The sequence below is a fragment of the Oncorhynchus mykiss genome, chromosome 10, assembly GCF_057628025.1.
Source record: "Oncorhynchus mykiss isolate SJ-2025 chromosome 10, ASM5762802v1, whole genome shotgun sequence".
NCBI classification, from domain to species: domain Eukaryota; kingdom Metazoa; phylum Chordata; class Actinopteri; order Salmoniformes; family Salmonidae; genus Oncorhynchus; species Oncorhynchus mykiss.
The window spans coordinates 45,933,235-45,954,205 of NC_143031.1; the positions used below are offsets into that span (position 1 = coordinate 45,933,235).

At 42.4% G+C, this 20,971-nt stretch overlaps 2 protein-coding genes across 5 annotated transcripts in view; one reads left to right on the forward strand and one right to left on the reverse strand.

Moving 5' to 3' along the window:
• Positions 1-268: 268 nt before the first annotated feature.
• On the reverse strand, positions 269-14,402 carry LOC110534045 (proteasome subunit beta type-6). Of its 3 annotated transcripts, none has more exons than XM_036990442.2 (6): positions 14,034-14,402; positions 2,247-2,314; positions 1,933-2,064; positions 1,588-1,717; positions 1,358-1,502; positions 269-533 (listed from the first exon to the last, which is right to left on the reverse strand). In XM_036990442.2, exons 1-6 carry the CDS (start codon positions 14,055-14,057, stop codon positions 406-408), a joined length of 627 nt encoding a protein of 208 aa, XP_036846337.2. In that variant the 5' UTR covers positions 14,058-14,402; the 3' UTR covers positions 269-405. The 3 variants fall into 3 exon arrangements, with proteins under 3 accessions (XP_036846337.2, XP_036846336.2, XP_036846338.2); XM_036990441.2 differs by lacking the exon at positions 14,034-14,402 and adding an exon at positions 2,785-2,939; XM_036990443.2 differs by lacking the exon at positions 14,034-14,402 and adding an exon at positions 2,741-2,897.
• The window catches only part of LOC110534042 (voltage-gated potassium channel subunit beta-2), a 31,704-nt gene continuing 18,994 nt past the window's right edge, over positions 8,262-20,971 (forward strand). The window contains exon 1 of one of the 2 annotated variants that reach the window (XM_036990440.2): positions 8,262-8,640. In XM_036990440.2, coding sequence (XP_036846335.1) covers positions 8,360-8,640 — 281 coding nt within the window. In that variant the 5' untranslated portion in view covers positions 8,262-8,359. Of the gene's footprint in view, positions 8,641-13,299; positions 14,833-20,971 lie in introns of those variants that run through there. The other variant, XM_036990439.2, reaches the window with a different exon arrangement.

The following is a 20,971-nucleotide window of genomic DNA, read 5'->3' on the forward strand; positions in this document are numbered from 1 at the left end:
ACACACACTTGCCTCCAGTATATTACAGTCCTTACTCATTTACTGACTCACTCTTTCTCAAACATGCTCCAAGGTCAATTCTCAGTCTACTGATCCACTATCACCAAGAGAGTTCTCTGCCCAACTGTACTGTGTTAATCTGTACAGTCCGAGTTTTATCCCATATAAGAAACGTTTTTCCTGTTATCCTTCATAGCATATCGTGTGAAGTTCCACTTCATTTCCAGGAAATAATATCAAATAGGGAACAGACATGAGAACAAATGTATTCACGTTTCAGTATTTATTTATTACAACCAGATTTTACTTTATAAAAACAACACTGGACTAGGTTTTAAAGGTTATGTGAATGGACTTGAAGGGGGGGGGGTATTGTCTGCACAGCAACTTCCCTCTGCTCCTTGTCTAGGTGTTGGAGAATTTGGGCAGCTGGTGTCCCAAAACAACCCGTCTCTCCAGGCCCTCCTCTGTGATGGCTGCCAGACGGGCCACTCCTCCACTAGAACCATCCCGCTCCATGGCAAGCGCCAGGGCTGTACGGAGAGGGATATTAACAACACAGCCTGTGTCCCGTCACATATTCAACTATGAAGTGTTTTTCCAATTCAGTGATCATGATTCATGAGTGAAAAGAGATTAGAAAAGCAGTAGCTGAAGAGATTTGAAACAACCGAATGACATTGTGAAGAGCAGAGGTGGGTTACAGGGACTGGTGTGTGTGCAGGCATTTTTTCAAGCACAACTGACTCAAATGAATCAACTCGTCGTGTAATCAGGGTGTTCGATTTAAAACACCACTAGTAGGCATATTTCAATCAGCTTTGTTACTGCAGGGCTTGAACAAAAGCCTGCACACACTGCGGCTCTCCAGGACCAGAATTACCCCACACTATTGATCATTTTTAGCAGCTCCTCTTATCCAGAGACTTGCAGTAGTGAGTCATTTAGCAGCTCCACTTATCCAGAGGGACTTGCAGTAGTGAGTCATTTAGCAGCTCCACTTATCCAGAGCGACTTGCAGTAGTGAGTCATTTAGCAGCTCCACTTATCCAGAGCGACTTGCAGTAGTGAGTCATTTAGCAGCTCCACTTATCCAGAGCGACTTGCAGTAGTGAGTCATTTAGCAGCTCCACTTATCCAGAGCGACTTGCAGTAGTGAGTCATTTAGCAGCTCCACTTATCCAGAGCGACTTGCAGTAGTGAGTCATTTAGCAGCTCCACTTATCCAGAGCGATCTTGAGTGCATACTTTAATATTTTTTTTGTACTGGTTCCTCGCGGGAATCAAACCCACAACCCTGGCGCTGCATGCTCTACCAACTGAATACACGGGACTGTCAAACACTGGCCTTACTCACCCTGGGTACAGAAGTGAAGGCACTCTTCCTTGGTCATTCCAGGCTTGTAGTTAGAATCCATGAAGCCATAGATGTAGGAGCTACCAGAACCCCCTACTGACACTGGTTGCCTCACTATCATCCCGCCCATTGGGACTGTGTACACCTGGGGAAGAGTCACAACAATTCTTTGAGACAGTAGGGGAAAGTGGTTAGAGTATATGATCCAAATACAGATGCTGGGAATTCACCTGTCCACCCCTTATTTTGTCCCAGCCAGCCACAATGATGCCAGCCATCAGCTCCTCTCTGTATCTGTAGCACATCTGCTGGAAGAGGTTTGCTGCCGTTTGCACAAGTGGAGGCTCATCCAGCTCAATACTACAGCAGGTCCAGAGAAGTTATATTTAATGGTGAATAAATGTAGAATCAGACACGCTTGAGACAATATTTTTGAGTGGTATCGAGAGACACACTATTGCTGTGCTCTGAGGAGTTATTTTAGTGTAGAGGTATTTGTCAATGTTGAAGTAACCAATTATTTTAAAAAAGTTTTTTTTTTTTTAAGTCATACAACCTAGGCCCTACGGTGTTACCTGTGAAAGCCCAGCTGGTAGGTGACTGCATCAGCAACAGCCTGTGTGTCAGCTGCAGACCCAGAGCGGCAGCAGAAGATGTGGTCGTGAATGGGAGTCAACTTGTCAGTAACTCGATTGGCAATGTAAGCGCTACAAACAGATGCAAAAGAGAAGGATTGTGACTTAGGCTGTACTGGCTGTAAAGGCACATTACGATTTTTTTTGTGTGGAAAAGAGGCCAACTTATTAATCAGTCAGCTAGTATTGCTATTACCTAGATCAGGAAGCCAGCAAGAGACCAACATTTAGCTGCTTGATAAAAAGTAACTCACCCTGTTGTTGTTCGGGAGTCAGCACCAATCACAACCCCTCCATCAAACTCCACTGCCATTATGGTTGTCTGCAAATAGACATGAAGAATCAGCACTCTATCGCTTTATTTGGGGGCAATAATCTCAGTGACATTAGCTATGTAGAAGAGAACAATGGCTAACTGGCTAGCAACTTCATGATCTAGCATTGCCTGGAAACCAGACGTTGAATTGACATGTAATTCTACTTTCCTGTGGATGCATTGTCTCACATTCCTACCACACCGACAACCGGCAAAGTACGTTAACATGCCATTGTATTCAACCTTCTGGCTTGTTGAGGTCGTGAGCGCAAACGCTAATTTCTTCCCGACAATGCAATTCAACGTCGGGTTTCCAGGCAAGATCTGTTAAATGCTGTGACTAGCTAACTAACTTTACATAGACGAGCGCTTCTGCGGTCTCATTGTTAGCTAAGCCACTAAACGGCCTGGCGTTCAGCTTGGGCAACTCACTTAAAGATATGTAAGATGAACGGTGCTATATTCAATTTCCTCACCCCAGTGCTAACTTCTTCTTGTGCCCATTCTGGTACAAAATCATGTGTACTAAAAGCATTTTCAGAACGGCCCGCTGACATGTACGCAGCCATCTTGAACAGTTAAATAATGCTCTTCTTTGCTGGTGGACAGGTTTAGTTTAACATATTCTGTTGTGCTGAATATCGCCACCTTCTGAATTGCATGAGTAACGTTACATAAACTCCAGGGGTGGGGGTTCTTGGTGATAGACACTGATAGATAATGATTGGACTATCTATGACAAGGTCAAATGCCAGACTTACTAGAAGTATTATTTTAGGCTTTAATAACATGATAAGAAGGGAATTGTCAAAACAATATTCTCAGTAAGAATATTTCAAACAGAAGCACTCTTTGGTATTGGATCTGCTTTAAGTTATTCCTTAGGGGGGAGGTTGAATTTTGCTCCAGTACTTTTGCTATTGATTGGGTTGGTGGTTAAAAACATGTAGTGTGATTCATGTGGGACCGGGGAAAAGCGTCCACAGATTTGCAGATGTTATCGCATATATATATATATATTCCAGACTCAGACATTACTCATTCTGATATTTCTTTCTTTTTACTTTTCCAATTATCTGCATATTGTTTTGTATTGCTAGGTATTACTGCACTGTTGGCACTAGAAACACAAGCATTTCGCTGTATATACAGTACCAGTCAAAAGTTTGGACACACCTTTTCTTTATTTTTACTATTTATAAATTGCAGAATAATAGTGAAGACATCAAAACTATGAAATAACACATATGGAATAATGTTGTAAACAAAAAGGTGTTAAACAAATCTAAATATATTTTAGATTTGAAATTCTTCAAAGTAGCCACCCTTTGCCTTGATGACAGCTTTGCACACTCTTGGCATTCTCTCAACCAGCTTCACCTGGAATGATTTTCCAACAGTCTTGAAGGAGTTCCCACATATTCTGAGCACTTGTTGGCTGCCTTTCCTTCTCTCTGCAGTCATCCCAAACCATCTCAATTGGGTTGAGGTCGGTTGATTGTGGAGGCCAGGTCATCTTATGGCAGGACTCCATTACTCTCCTTCTTGGTCAAATAGCCCTTACACAGCCTGGAGATGTGTTGGGTCATTGTCCTTTTGAAAAACAAATGATAGTACCACTAAGCGCAACCAGATGGGATGGCATATCACTGCAGAATGCTGGTTAAGTGTGCCTTGAATTCTAAATTAATTACTGACAGTGTCACCAGCAAAGCACCCCCACACCATCACATTTCCTCATCCATGCTTCATGGTGGTAACCACACATTCGGAGATCATCCGTTCACCTACTCCATTCACCAACTCACAAAGACACGGCTGATGAGAAAAAATAAGGCAAAGGGTGGCTATTTGAAGAATATAAAATATAAAATATATTTTGATTTGTTTAACACTTTTTTGTCGACAACATCATTCCATATGTGTTATTTCATAGTTTTGATGTCTTCACTATTATTCTACAATGTAGAAAATAGTAAAAAAATAAGAATAACCATTGAATGAGTAGATGTGTCCAAACTTTTGACTGGTACTATATATATATATATATATATATATATATATATATATATATATATATATATATAATGGTGAGTATAGACAGTATATTAATAGAAAAAGTGTGTGCAGCAGTAGTTATAAAGGATGAGCCAATAATAGAGACCAGTATATGCATATAAAAGAGGGCAAAACAGTATGTAAACATTTTTAAAGTGATCAGTGTTCAATGACTGTAGATAGGGAAAAGCAGTCTCGGTAAGGTGCAGGGTCGAGTACCGGGTGGTAGCCAGCTAGTAACAGTGACTAAGGTTCAGGGCAGGGTACTGGGCGGAGGTCGGCTAGTGGTAACTGTTTTACAGTCTGATGGCCTGTAGATAGAAGCTAAGTCTCTCGGTCCCAGCTGTGATGCACCTCTACTGTCTCCTCCTAGATGGTAGCGGGGTGAACAGGCCTTGGCTAGGGTGGCTGAGGTCCTTGATGATCTTCTTGGCCTTCCTGTGACACAGAGTTCTGTTGATGTCCTGGAGGGCAGGCAGTGTGCCCCCGATGATGCGATGGGCTGACCACACCACCCTCTGTAGAGCCCTGCGGTTGTGGGCGGTGCAATTGCCATACCAGGTGGTGATGCAGCCCGTCAGGATGCTCTCAATGGTGCACCTGTAGAAGTTTGTGAGGGTCTTAGGGGCCAAGCTGAATTTCTTCATCATCCTGAGGTTGTGTCTGTGTGAAGGGACCATTTCAGGTCGTCAGTGATGTGCACACGGAGGAACTTTAAGCTTTTCACCCTCTCTACTGTGACCCCGTCGATGTGGATGGGGGCTGCTTTCCCCGCTGTCTCCTGTAGTCCACGATCAGCTCCTACGTTTTGTTGAGTGAGCTTCAGTAGGGATAGTGTGTAGATGGGGAATACTATAATAGAACATCTGACTGCAGAAGATAAAGTGACCAATAGTGTCCTGACCATTTATTCTGACCATTCATTTAAAAAAAAAAATGTTTTGAATTCATTACTTTTACTTTTATCAGAAAAATAATAGTTGTGTTTGCAAAATAAAATGTGTCAGTTGTCCACACCGACTGACCTCTTCCTCTGTGTAAATGCCTTGAGGCATAGGTCAAGACAGAAAGACAGGCCCTGAATAAAATTATGTTTTAGGTCAAACTCATATGAAACATCACCTGAAATGTACTGAACTGCACTCCTGGAGGTACTGGAGGAGAATAAAGGCCACCCTAGTAATGTGTACACCCTGACTCTCCCGCACTCTTGGTAACCATGGTTGCCCAAACTATAAGGTGCCTAGATGTTGGAGAATCTTGGGGTCTGTCATTTTCAATCTCTTTCAAAGAGAGAGATTGGCCTTAGCCAACTGCCAGTGGGATTTTAGTCAATCAAAAGGAGTGCTTAGAGAAGATTCATCTCAGATAATCGCCACTCCTAGAAGACACTGCAGCATAAACCAGGAGTAACACAGCATAAACCAGGAGTAACACAGCATAAACCAGGAGTAACACAGCATAAACCAGGAGTAACACAGCATAAACCAGGAGTAACACAGCATAAACCAGGAGTAACACAGCATAAACCAGGAGTAACACAGCATAGACCAGGAGTAACACAGCATAAACCAGGAGTAACACAGCATAGACCAGGAGTAACACAGCATAAACCAGGAGTAACACAGCATAGACCAGGAGTAACACAGTATAAACCAGGAGTAACACAGCATAAACCAGGAGTAACACAGCATAAACCAGGAGTAACACAGCATAAACCAGGAGTAACACAGCATAAACCAGGTGTAACACAGCATAGACCAGGAGTAACACAGCATAAACCAGGTGTAACACAGCATAGACCAGGAGTAACACAGTATAAACCAGGAGTAACACAGCATAAACCAGGAGTAACACAGCATAAACCAGGTGTAACACAGCATAGACCAGGAGTAACACAGCATAGACCAGGAGTAACACAGTATAAACCAGGAGTAACACAGCATAGACCAGGAGTAACACAGTATAAACCAGGAGTAACACAGCATAGACCAGGAGTAACACAGCATAAACCAGGTGTAACACAGCATAGACCAGGAGTAACACAGTATAAACCAGGAGTAACACAGCATAGACCAGGAGTAACACAGCATAGAAATAGTCCCTACTGCCGCCTCCACAAGACAAACTGATGAAAGTAGACCTACTGATAAATCCACTACAACAACTGAATGGGTTCTTGGAGAGTCAATGAGCTTTCAGGGAATCCATGAGTTTATCTGCACCGATGTCCGCTCATTCATTCATGCATCCAAAAGCTGTCATCAGTCAGACCCCCCGTTGTATTCAATCAGAGTTCCAGATTCCTTATGACCATGATTACTTCAAGATTCAACTTTGACAGTCAATTGCTGTGTCACCATATAGGTGGAGAATGGATTTTTCAAACCGCATGCACATTAGGAGTAAACATGTTTTCTTTAGTTTAGAATAGCAAAATATATAAAGTAAAAGTCAGGCTGTTTTGCTGTGGAAATTTGTTCTGTAAAACTTGAGCGTTCTACGAGGGCTCCGGACTAGGGATCCACAAATGTCTCCTAGGACAGTGGGCGGGGGGTTGTAGCCTTGACAGGCTGATTGAGATGAGTCATCATTTTCTGTCATTACTTACAGTCTGGTTTCTCAGAAACAAATTTGGTTAAGGCCCCATTCTTCGAGACCTAGCGGTCCTACTGTGTGTTGCTCTGAATGTTCATGAGTTGCACACATTTTTCTCTTTCTACTTCTTTACATATGTCTCTTACTTTTATCCTCTTCCTCTTTTCTCTCACTCCTTCCCAAATAGTCTCTGGGAGATGGACAGACAGAGGAGCCCACTTCATACTGTCCTACTTAAGCAGTGAGAGATGGAGTGGCAGCCCATAAGAGGCTTTTCTCCAATGAGGAGAGGAGATGTTCTCTCATAGAGCTCTCCTAAAGGGATCGTGTGAAAAACCAGAGCGGGCTGGGGCTCAGCCAGAACACTAGCCCAGCAGCTGCCAATAACACTCACCGCTGGTCAGACGCCTGTGCCAGCTGCTGGCTGGAAGCCACCCTTTCGCTCTAGAAGCCAATGGAAGCCGGAGAGCATGAACCTCGGTTGTTATAACACATCTGCTATTCACGAGGTGGATAATATCTGAAATGATTTTGGAATCAATTGACTGTTTTTTTTACACTAGTGAAAGAGTCTGAGGTTGTCAATGCCCCAGGAAAAGGTCAGAGAACAGATCTCTAGACTCCTTGGCTGAGCTGCTATTGACATGGCTGTAATCTCCAGAGCTGGAGATAAAGATTTGACCTCAAAATGGGACTACAGCTGATTGATGTGTAAGTAGAGGGGTTTGGTCTCCCTGTCTCCCGGTCCTCTCTTATTTTGCTTCATCTGGGTCTCCTGCTAATCTGGGCAACTGTAAACTGGTGGGTCTTCAACATAAATCCCCCTCTGTCCCTCATCTGAGAGGGAGATAAAGATTCAGATGGCTGTTTCTGTCCATCTTCAGCAAAATAAGCAATGCTCATCAGTCCATCTCTCTTGGATCTGTTTTCCCAGTGTTTGGATGTTGTTGTCCCTTTAGGATTCATTTAGCTGGATTCTGGATTGTTACGTACGCCTCTTGGAGGAGGGAACGCAACACCCTGCTACATCTCAACTCCCCGTGGAGCGAAAGACATCCGAAAAAAGAAGTCAAGACTTGTTGACGTTTCACAGGTGTTTTGAATAAGCGGGACCAGTGAATACTTTAAAAAAAGATATATTCTGTCTTCAATCATATCCTACTTGTCTAAACCTTGCATGTGAAGGATCAGATATGTAACAGTGACACTGGTTTACGTACAAACTTTTTGTTGTTATTCTTTTGCATTAATAACACATCTGTATCATCAAGGATTCAGTCTCCAGTCTACTTTTTGGTCACATGAATGCAAAAGAAAGAGGACTTGCAAGGCAACAAGTAAGAAAGTCAGATTTGCTAAGTCAATTTCACCTCAGTCAAAATACTTTTATCAGTCATGTTTGCTGGAGGCAGGGGTGGCGGTGGCAAGGGTGGGAAGTTTTCGGTGGAGGACCTGTATGGCATCAGCAAGAAGCCCAAATCTTCGTCATCCGCTGGGGGCACAACAGCCAAGAGAGGGTCCAGGAGAGCCCAGCAGAGGAGTGAGTCAGAGATGGCCACCCAGATCCTGGAGGCCGCCCACAGGCTGGTGGAGAAACGCAGACTGGAACTGTACCTCAGAGAATGTGCAATCTCCCTGACTGACTGTGAGGCTGAACGCAGTGCCATGATATACAGGTGAGTGAGAGGGAGGGAGAGAGAGAGAGAGAGAGAGAGAGAGAGAGAGAGAGAGAGAGAGAGAGAGAGAGAGAGAGAGAGAGAGAGAGAGAGTTAAAGAAAGAAAGAAAGAAAGAAAGAAAGAACGAAAGAAAGAGTGTAGCCCCACTCTCACTGCATTGAGTGATACATAGTCAAATGTTTAATGGTACAAAACATAGTCATATCCTTTTAACACCTTGTATGTCCTGTCCTGATTTAGGAGTGCACTTTCTCAGATTCAATCACTCCGTTAACTATGAGAATAGATTTCTTTAGAAATGTGTTTTAAATCTGATTTCCTAGTGTAGTGGAAGCTTTCTGATTTCACACACACATAATCAAATGAATTCTGAGAAAGATGGGATGGGATTATGTTCTTATAAGAGAGAGGAGGGCATAGGGTGTAGGTTGAGACAAATCAAAACATCAGGCTTTGGGAGAGAGACAGAGAGGGGCACAGTCTGACCTCATTACTCCTGCCATCTGTGAATAATCCACTGGCTGTTTTAAAATGAAATTTTGGGCATGGAGTTGTCACTTTGAATGGCCTATTGTTGGTGTGTGTGTTGTTTTTCTATTCCAGAACCCAGGTGTTTATCATCACTAGGAGAGTATTTGTATGACCTAAAAGATGGTGACAGATGAGCTGCTTTTGAGAAATTGTCACCTTGCAGTTACACATTTCCCCCACTAGAGACCAACAGAATGCCGGCATGTCCTGCACAACAGGATTTTACACACAGATGGTGTAAAATATGGTTGTATGCAGAATATTTCTGGCTGTAAAATTGTATGTTTGTGCATGACAGTCTAATCATGTTACTGTTAGTAGGATGAGAGCCGCCTGTCACATTTTCTGTCATCCTCTTTTTAGCCAACAACTACCAATTTCTAGCCTATTATACCCTCAGCTTGACAGGGTCCATTGAAAACTGCGTGATTTTACAGGCATTCAAATGTATTGTAATGAAAGAAGCAGGGAGCAGGTCTCGAACCCTTACTTTGAAAGAGCGCGTCCTCGCGCTATCTTGCGACTCTACGTTTTACAGGAACGGGCTCACCGGACAAGCACACGCACTGTTGTGGATGCAAGGTCCGATCACTTCTGACACCGATGTAATGAAACAGGCAGGGAGCAGGTCTCGACATTGTTAATTCACGTTTAGAAAAAAATGACAGCAGTAAGGTGACTGGTAGACGGTTTCCACTAGTTACCACAGCCACAAAGATGGCTAAACTCGAGTCACACCGCATTATTTCTGCCTCATGCACAAATTCATGTTGTTACTCCTATGACCAGAGAAAGTGAAATATTCATCGATTTAAAAAAGACACAGCCGCTAATAATAACAATGCAAGCCTATCGATGCACAATTTTCAGTTTTGGTTGTAGGCCTACAGTAACCGGAAAAGTTTGGGAACCACTGATTAGGGGTGGAAAAAATACCAAATTGTCATACTTGAGTAAAAGTTAAAATACCTTAAGAGAAAATGACTCAAATAATAGTGAAAGTCACCCAGTAAATAACTACTTTAGTAAAAGTCTAAAAGTATATATTTGAAATATTCTTAAGTATCAAAAGTAAATGTAATTACTTAAATATACTTAAGTGTTAGAAGTAAAATTCTAAACCATTTTACATTCCTTATATTAAGCAAACCAGATGGCACCATTTTCTTGTTTTTTTTTTAATTGGATAGCTGGGGCACACCAACTCTCACACATAATTTAAAAACGAAGCATGTGTTTAGTGAGTCCGACAGATCAGAGGCAGTAGGGATGACCAGGGATGTTCTCTTGATAAGTGTGTGAATTAGACCCCTTTCATGTCCTGCTAAGTATTCAAAGTGTAACGAGTACTTCTGGGTGTCATGGAAAATGTAGGGAGTAAAAAGTACATACATGTAAAAAATATAAATAGTCAAGTAAAGTGCAGATACCCCCAACAACTATTAAAGTAGAATTTTCAAGTATTTTTACTTAAGTACTTTACACAACTGAATACACTTTGCTACTCATTCAAAAAAGTGTTGAATAAAAAGTGTTGACAGTGCTGACAAGAACTCACTCATAAAAACTGCAGCTTTTTGTTGTTTTCGTTGACAGTCTCTCTCTATTCGTAGTTTTAGACGTTTTGAAATAACAGTATCAATTTAGGCTACTTTTCTGTGCGCTCTGGTTTTTACTAGTTACCACGGACACAAAGTCAAAATTGTCTAGAAGCCTATCGTAAAAATTAATAAAAACGAAAATTATCTTGTTGGTTTTAATTTAAGTTTACGGTTAGGCATGAGGTTAGCAGTGTGGTTATGTTTAGGTTTAAAATCACTTGAAGAGAAATTGTAGAAATTTGGCCATGCGGGCTTTATGGCTGTGGTAACTAGTGACGACCGGTAGGTAGCCAGGGCAGTCCTGATTTAGATTGAACTGCATTTCCCCCTAGCGGTCGCAGAAGAATATCTGAATTGTGAATTCACTTCGTTTTATGTTTTTGATGTTTTTATTTTTTTTAAAAAGATTTAACGTTTTTTAAAATATATATAAAAAAAAAACATTTGGCTATGGTGCTGAATTGAGTACAGTTATGCTCTCCCAGTGTAACCCTCACATAATCACTGGTCCTGAAAACCCAATAGGCTAAATCAAACACTCTGCAGCACACCAAAAAAAGATATTGGAAAAAAGCTGACATTTACTTATTCCTTTACCTTTACGAACTCTCCAATGCATATTTCTTCTTTATTTTGTTCTTGTTATTGTTATTATTTGTAATTATTCGCCTACCTCCTCGTGCCTTTTGCACACAATGTATATAGACTCTTTATTTTTTTTCCTACTATGTTATTGACCTGTTTATTGTTTACTCCATGTGTAACTCTGTGTTGTTGTCTGTTCACACTGCTATGCTTTATCTTGGCAAGGTCGCAGTTGTAAATGAGAACTTGTTCTCAACTAGCCTACCTGGTTAAATAAAGGTGAAATAAATCAAATAAAAATAAACAATTAATTTCCATTCTATAGTTACACATCATCATCCCAACTCTCCTGCTTAAAGATTCCACAATATGATGTAAAATGTAATTGTGCAGCTATGAAAGGCTGTGCGATTCAGTTTCTTGGAGCTGAGATAGCTCTCTAGTATATTAGCAGGCTACATTCATGCATCTGGTTACTTTGGACTTCACCCTCGTCTCTGAGCAATGAACAGATTATCTCCTCTCACTGCACATATGCACTGCTCATTGATTGGCTCGCTGAACCGAGCTATCACTGTGTGATTGGTTGGCGCTGGTCAGTGGGAACCCGTAGACAGTCGCCTGGTGTTATCAATAGAACACGGGTTCATCCCTGTAGTTTGGGGACACTTGCTCATTTGCAAGCAATGCCAGAAGGCCACGGTCATGCACTCCCATATACAACAGCTTTACAATTATGTTATTATACACGATTCTGCAAACACAATTGAGCAGTGAAGAAGAAGCATGTATTTCACACAACTGTATATTAAATGTTGTTTCTTATGGGATATTGTGATGGCACATTTTATTTCATGAACTAAATGTGAGTAAATCTCACAGGTAAATGCAAGAGCTTTTGGTTTTCTTGTCACGCCCTGATCTTTTATACCTGTCCTTATGCTTGTCTCCACCCCCCTCCAGGTGTCGCTCATCTTTCCCATTATCCCCTGTGTATTTATACCTGTGTTCTCTGTTTTTCTGTTGCCAATTTGTCTTGTTTGTCAAGTCAACCAGCATGTTGTCTCAGCTCCTGCTTTTCCTCAGTCTCTCTTTTTCTCACCCTCCTGGTTTTGACTCTTTCCTGTCCTGACTCTGAGCCCACCTGCCTGACCTGATCCTGAGCCTGCCTGCCATCCTGTACCCTTGCCCCACTACTCTGGATTATCGACCTCTGCCTGTCTTGACCTGTCGTTTGCCTGCCCCTGTTGCTGTAATAAACATTGTTACTTCAACACCGCCTGCATTTGAGTCTTACCTGAAATGTGATATTGCTTTTAGAATCATTGATTTGTTTTGATCTCCCAGAGCATGCCAGCCAGCCATCTCGCCCATATACCCGGTGACTTATGTCATGATTCCTTCAAAAGCCAATTAGGCAGAATGAGAGCTGTCACCACCATTCACTTATTGCACTGTATATCCCCATCCCCACATTCACTCATATCTGCCAAAAGTATTAGGCTGCACAATATACAGTACCACTTACTCATAAACTGTGAAAGTAATTAAGAGATCCTTCGACTGCATGCCTGTGTTTCAGTATGGAGAAGGGACAAGCAGGAGATAGGGTGACAGACAGAGATACCATGACGAATGGGGGGAGGGGGGATCCTCAGTCAATATACTTGAGTGTGAGTAGGGTTTATATAATAAACGGGGTGGCTTAACAGACCTGCATGTGCGTGTTTCTTGAGTATCGAATTTAAGGCTGCCATGCAGTTCAGGTTTATCGATGTGTATGCGTATGCACCAGTGAAAGGGATTTTAGATGTTTTTCATGCGACCCCCCCCCCCCCCCTGAATTGTGCTATAGATTCATGCAGAATAGTGTATGTTATATGCATGTGTTAGAAAGCACCCATTCTGTTTAATGCGTGAACTATACACACACACACACACACACACACACACAGAGAGAGAGAGAGAGAGAGAGAGAGAGAGAGAGAGAGGCGCCTCTCCCAATAATCGATTTTACGTGTCGTGATTAACACTTTGGGAGCCTCTGCAATGAGAACCAGGGATTGGAATTATAATCCTGAAGACAATTAGCCATCATCATCATCAACAGCTCAAATGAGACAGCTGGACACAATAACATAGTAGCGTCGTTTTATGCATTTGATTAGATAGTCTCAATGCTGCCCACCAATTATGCTGTGAAATGGTAACCTAATGCCATGGGGATCCTGTTTTGATGAGGAAAATGAATAGCCTGACGGATATCCGACAGAGATTATAGCAGTTATGAAATTGACAATATTCAAAGTGGATGAAATTAGCACGCCATTTGGCGGTGCTGATGTTGCCTTTTCTGCACCAGTTCGATGTCGTTGCGTGAGGCCGGGCACTATGTTAGATATAGGAAAGACATTGGATGTGTGCATGCGAAGACCATGGTGTTTTAGCGCGTGTTGAATTCTGTGAGCCTGTGGGATGTAGCACATCCCCGGTTTTTATTCGTTGTGTTTGCGTCGAAACATGCAATGCGACCCGAGGTGTGAGAAAAATGCCTGTAGCTCATGTCGTTGTTGCGCCGCACCCCGGGTCTCTAGCTGGGCTCGACAACGATAGACTAACCTCAGTTTGTAGCTGAAGAGGAGACAAGCAAGTTGATGAATGCTTTACCACCCTACCTTTTTAATTTGTAGCAAAAACATATAGCAAGCATCTTCCTCGCCTCCAGGATCTTTCCGGATGTCTCTGCAAGACTAGGCAAATCAGCCGGTTTGTTTTAAGTGAGGAATCTGTTGCGCTCCTGTGCCGTGGAGAGCGCGGTTGGAGAGGTAGCCTACCCCAGCCCGTGGAACTGCTTGATCAGCCTCCGACTACGAGCCTAGGACCACACTGTATACCAGCTCCCCGCTGATGATGGGAGGAATGTTCTCACTAGAAACCTCTTGAGACTGAGCAACACCAGACAGGAGAGGAGAGACGGAGACAGACCAGACGCTGACTCTGCGTGCCAGGTTAGGGCCTGGATTCTTGCCGGCGCCTGTGGATCTGGCTCAAAAATACAAAACTTCCCTGTTTGGGCATTTGTCTGGACAGGGACATCCTCACTGTACAAGCAGCTTGACTTTGTAGCAGCAATTTTGCAGACATTAGTATTTTGCAGTCAGACCCTAAGCAGCATCCCAAAGAGACTCTCCAGGGGCCAATTTAGTGAACCAGAGACTAGGCAGTGGTCACTATGCAGGTTTCTTTCGCCTGCACTGAGCACAACCTGAAGAGCCGCAGTGAGGACCGACTATGTGGCCTTCGCACCGCGCCACCCCCTGGGGGAGGTGGTGGAGGGAGCAACCAAGGGGGTAATGGCAACTACAACACCCATGGCTCAGCCAAGCCCAGGGAGCAGTTGGGGTCCCGCCCGGTTCCCCAGGGCCATGCCCACATGAAGGAAGCCATAGGGCGCCACAGCAGTATGAAATACAGGTGAGCATGGGGGAGGGAGGGGTACGGGGAGGGTTGCTGAATATTTGGGGTGGAAAGTGAAAGGGCATGCCAACAGAGGTGGCACAGACAGATTGGGAGGGTATCTGATTCAATGAGTGAATGAGAGTTTTCATGTTGTGTCTGAAGAGCGATGAAGTCTCATTGACCTCCACTTAAATGATGGATCATTATCATGAAGGACTCAGACACAGCCCTCTCTCTGGAACATGACGGCAACTCAGGTTACCCCACTTTCACTTACCATGAAGGGCCTCTCAGACAGCCGGCTATTGCATTTCAATTAACACCTGAGTTGTAGTGGACGGGGAACAACTATGTTAGGATTACATCATTTACGTGGCTGGGAGTTTTTGTTCTTAGTGTTTCTCATGTCTATTTTTACATGTGTGTGTAAGCTACTGTGTGAAATCACAACAGCCTCACCATATATATAAGCATAGAATTCATCCAGCTGTGAGCGTTATAGTGGAAATTCAGTAATATGTATTCATTTGATAGGATTAGCGTCACCAGATAAGAACAACAATGGGACTGTTTCAAATGTCACATATTGTGATATTGAAATACAACAGACAGATCTGTATTCCTTTTTAGCCTGTTCCAGAATAAGATGGAGCGTGATAGAAGTGAGTAGTCCTTAAACAGATTGACAGCTGCCTACGTCAGAGGAAAGAATCATTCCCGATCCACAGTCCCACCGTGTTATTCTGGATAGGCAATGAAAATGCCCCTTAGCTCAATCGTGACACCATTCTCTTCACGCAATTAGGTTTTCATTTAAGAGGCCATTTAAATAGGGAATGAGGCAGAAGAGGAAATGGGATGCCAGGACGTGGTGTTTTATGTCATTTGTGCATACTGTATATTGATATAATTGGATAGGGAATAACAACCTGATTAGTGGGTTTCTGTCATTGGGTTGGTTTTGAAATGAGCACGCAGCCCATAAAGCCATGGCATTGTGACTAGTGCCTAGTGCCCACAGTGTTAGTTTCAATGCTGCAGACATCCCTGGTCCTTACCAGACTCCCTCTGCCGGAGAACTCACCCCCAAATTCACCCTGCTGCCACCACCACCGCCTCCAGGCAACAGTGTCACTAAGCCCCACGTGCAACGATTACTTATCAGAGAGAACTTGTTTTTTTGTTTTTTTTAACGTTTTCTTTATTACTCGTCTGAAACATTCATTTGACACACAACACGCTAAAATGTTATGCACGAGAATCAGTTTGAAAATGAACTTAGAATAGGAAGTCCCTTTCCCTCGCTAACTACAATGGACAGCGAAGACTATGCCAGTCTGGCCCAAAACAAGCTTAATCAACATCAGTGTCACTGTCCCACCATCACAACATGACGTTACCGCACACAAATATCTGCTAGGCTCATTTCAGTTCTCGTAGGGAAAACAGCAGACAGTGATGATAGTGATTGGAGTGAGCTCCCCTGTGTTGACTGTGTGAGCTTTCTCGTTCCGCATGTCGTCATCCACTCTGAGGGAAACAGCTGAGAAAGGGGAGTGGAGGTGGAGGTTGGAGAACTCACTTCCTCCCTCCTCCCGCCGTCTCCCTTTTCTCTGCATGTTCCCTAATTGCATATTCTAACTCATTAGCCAGATCATTCATCAGAGCTGAGAGGGACTCCTCTTTGGCAGGTCGCAAAATAACACTGACCACCACTCCCATTAACTCTGTCGGTCTGTCTGTCTTTTTCTTTCTCTCTATAATGTTGTCTCTCACTCTCTCTCTCACTCTTACTCTCACTCCTGTCTTCCTGTCTCCTCTCTAATTCTCTCGTCCTCTCTCTCCACCATTCTACCCCTCCCGTGATCTGTCTCCCCTCTCTCTTTTTCCTCTCGTACACTCCCTTCAGCTCCTCTTCTTAGTCAACACTTGCGGTGCATTGCAGCATTCTCTGCACAGGAGCTGGGAGAAGCTGTTATGTGTAGCCTAGCGGTTAAGAGCGTGGGGCCAGTAACCGAAAGGTCCCTGGTTCTAATCCCAAGCCGACTAGGTGAAAAATCGGTCGATGTTCCCTGGAGCAAGGCCCTTAACCCTAGTTGCTCCTGTAAGTCGCTCTGGATAAGAGCGTCTGCTAAATGACTCATAAGAGCATCTGCTAAATGACTCAAATGTATGTGTGTGTATGTTTAATGTTGGCTTTCAAATATAATGTCAGTTGTAAAAGACTATGCATGCCTTAGTATGTATGGGCATGTTTCTTTGGTGTTGGGTGATGCACTTTCATGCGTTAAAGCGTTCCTTTGGGTGCTGCTGAAGTGATACGGTATGTACAAATATCACATGGATGTCGTTCCAGTTTGAGATGAAACGCCTCTGTCTAGTTGTATGTTCCAGTTGTGTGAGTGTGCTGATCTGAGTTGGAGCAGATCCATCACTGATTGTTCATCAAAACAGCCATCTCATATATAAGAGATTCCAGGATTAGAAGAGCCACTGATGGAAGAGTGACAGGGGAACAGGGTTATTGATGACGTTAAGGTTGTTAGTAGAAGTTGGTTGGGAGTAGAGTAGAGGGTGTATTTGTGGTAGGAGGGCAGAGGGCGTGTGCCTGTGAGCATGCATACTAGTGCCTGTGTGTGTGTGTGTGTGTGTGTGTGTGTGTGTGTGTGTGTGTGTGTGTTATTGTCATCGTTGGTGTGTATGTGCGTGTGCGTATGCGTGTGGGTGATGTGCCCCAGTGAACTGCACGCTCAGTGTGTGTCTGTATTGTGACAGTTTGTCACAGCTGTATTTGGAAGAAGCCATCGCCCGAGGAGCTGTGCACTTGCACCGAATCCACATTAAAAATATATACTACAGTTTACTATAGAATACTAAAGTCCTTACTATAAATTCTGCAAACTGTAGTATACTGTAGAATACTATACTACATACTGTAGTATCCCTCGATCATGTGTAGTACTTACTATAGAATGTTGTAGTATACTGTAGAATACTATAGTAAATACCACAGTATTATCATAAAAAAAGGCACTAGTACAGTTTACATACACTTAGGTTGGAGTCATTAAAACTTGTTCTTCGACCACTTCACAAATTTCTTGTTAACAAACTATAGTTTTGGCAAGTCGGTTGGGACAAAACATAGAACGCAAGTATGAACACCATGGGACCACGCAGACATCATACCGCTCAGGAAGGAGACGCGTTCTGTCTCCTAGAAATGAACGTACTTTGGTGTGATTGGGAACAAATACCATGCTTTTGTTTGAGAAGAGCGATCAACAACAAAAAACATTTTCCTCCACGACAGTTTTTACACATTCACATCTGAAGGTAAAATTATGACTTACATTCTGATATCTTGCTCTTATTTCTCTTCCTGAGGGTCCCATTGATCAAATGAAGTGCCGTTTTCTTTGATAAAATCCATTTTTATAGCCTAAATCGAAACATTTTGTAAACTGTTTGTGCCGTGAATTCCATTTCTATCAACATTTTACGGAGCATTCGACGTAATTACACACAGTAAACAATCGTTTATCTAGTCGTGGTTGGTTTCAGTGCAATCCGCTGGATGTTTGCAACACAGCCAAACTTGATTGTTTTTTTTGCGGGGAGTATTGACCAAAGTGAGCTGATTTGAAGACAACGAGCAATGACTTCATTGCGCACCAATAATTTTAGCGAAGCTTCGTTGATTGACTGTATTTCTGCCCAATGACCACTGATCTTCTTGAAATCTAGCTGGGTAGATAACCAATGAGCTGAGGTAAACGCCAGTATGTGATGGATATGGGTTGGACCACCGTTCCTTGTTTGTAAACGCACGCGTAACGAACTCCATTCTCGCCTTGACCATCAGAGTAGTTGCAGTCAAGCTTGTTACGTACAGCAATGTTTTGGAAATTAGTATTTTGAAAAGTGTTTTTTCAACGATTTCATTGAAGACATCATGGCGAATAAATCAGGAAAAGCGAAGTCCAAGTCTAAGTATATAGATTTGCACCAGATTATAGAAGAGATTGATTGGGAAAGTTAGACAGATTTTTTGTTTGAGGAATCTTTGAGTTTTATGATTCAAACAGGAGCTGAGGAGCTGTTTCTGCAAGGACAGGACATACTTCTGGACGGGTAAGTGCTAATGCCGTTTTATGAAATATAAATATATATATATATATATATATATATATATATATATTTTTTTTTTAAATGTTGCAATTTGCAATGAAATGTGTGATGAAATGTGTAAAGTACACATTGGCTAGTGTGTGTGTATGTATGTGTACGACCCATAACCTGTGTGTGTTGTTTGTTGGTTTGTTTGGTTGTGTGTGTGTGTGTGTGTGTGTGTGTGTGTGTGTGTGTGTGTGTGTGTGTGTGTGTGTGTGTGTGTGTGTGTTGGTTTGTTTGGGTGTGTGTGTGTGTATATGTATGTGTATGTATGTATATATATATATATATATATATATATATATATATATATATATATATATTTTTTTTTTTATTCAAATGGAATGGAGTAGAACAGCAAACACACACATGGCCAATGCGCCTGCTACTCCTCTCCATTTCCATATGAAATAGCCATTGGGTGCTGTTCGGTGGAGGGCAGGCCCACAACAATGGCCGGAGTTGAATGGAACAGCACTTCACCTTAGTGCCTGTTCCCTCTGCTCTATACAATACATATCTGTTTATTTTATGTGATGATAAAAGGCTCATACAATACAAATATTTGTTTTCATGTTTTCTTTCACAGTGATAGCGACTCCGACTGAGATCCCCCGGTGGCAAGCTGCCCGCTCTACCTCTGCCCCCTCTACTCCTGCCTCCAGTGGTGTTCATATGCCACAGTTCATTACTGCAGGCATGACTGTGCCTCAGGGCCAAAAGGGCACAGCATAGAGGCGTCGTTGTGTTCTGTGTCGCATGACCTGCACCACTTGTTCAGTTTGCCTCTGCTTTACATCAGAAAGAGACTGCTATGTGACATGGCACAGGCAGCAAAATATTGTGTAGAGGACTTCCAAAGGGTCTACTGTTTTAAACAAATATTTTTTAAAACATTTTTATATATTTTTTTGTGTGTTAGAATTGCTTTTTGATATGTTGTATATAGTTATTTGTACTGTTGTATATAGTTATAGGTCATTTCACCAATTCGGCCACTTGGGTACATTTGGGCAACTTGTGTGGGACACCTGGATGACTTCATGCTAAATGTCATGTAGCTCACCCATTCCTGAAGTTATCAGTCTGAAACTTTGCACACCTACGGTTGCCCTCTTGTGTTATCCATCAAAAGTATCTCCAGCATCCTATCTGACTGTGTGGCTATTCTAGTACATGTGGAAGATGATGCTACAACAATAAAAAACAGAAAACGTGTGTGTGTGTCTTTCTTTCTCTATTCTTCCACCAGATCTACTGTGTTATATTCTCCTACATTCAATTAACATTTCCACAAACTTCAGAATGTTTCCATTCAAATGATACCAAGAATATGCATATCATTGCCTCTGGGGCTGAGCTACAGGCAGTTAGATTAGGGTATGTCTTCAGGCGGAAATTGAGAACAAGGGATGCAGCCATAAGAGGTTACTAGAAAAGGCCAGCCAACCCTGGTATACAAAGTGCAGTGGTGCGTAAGGGTTTTGCAGTTTAAAATACATCTCAAAGTGCCATGGTAAAGGGTGTCAATTGATCTCAAACATTGAGAGGAAGCAGTCATATATAAAATATCCCCATAGTCTAAAGGCATAAATATAGCTGATGCTAGCCTCCTTCTGGCTTCACAAGAAAAACAGGCCTAATTCCTAAAAGAAAATCCCAATTTCAGCTTCAATTTTTTTGTAAGTTGTTGAATATGAAATTTAAAAGAGAGGCCGTCATCAATTAAAATTTCAAGATATTTATATGAGGTTACAGTCTCAATCTCAATGCCCTGACAGGTAATAATAGGTGAAAAGTTCAGAGGTCTATTTCTTGCTTTAGAAAACACCATTAGTTTAGTTTTGTCAGTATTGAGGATAAGCTTCAATTGACACAAGGTATGTTGAACAGTATAAAAAGCATTTAGCAAGTTCTGGATTGCTTTTGTAAGAGACAAGGCACAACAGTAAATAACAGTATCATCAGCATAAAAATGAAG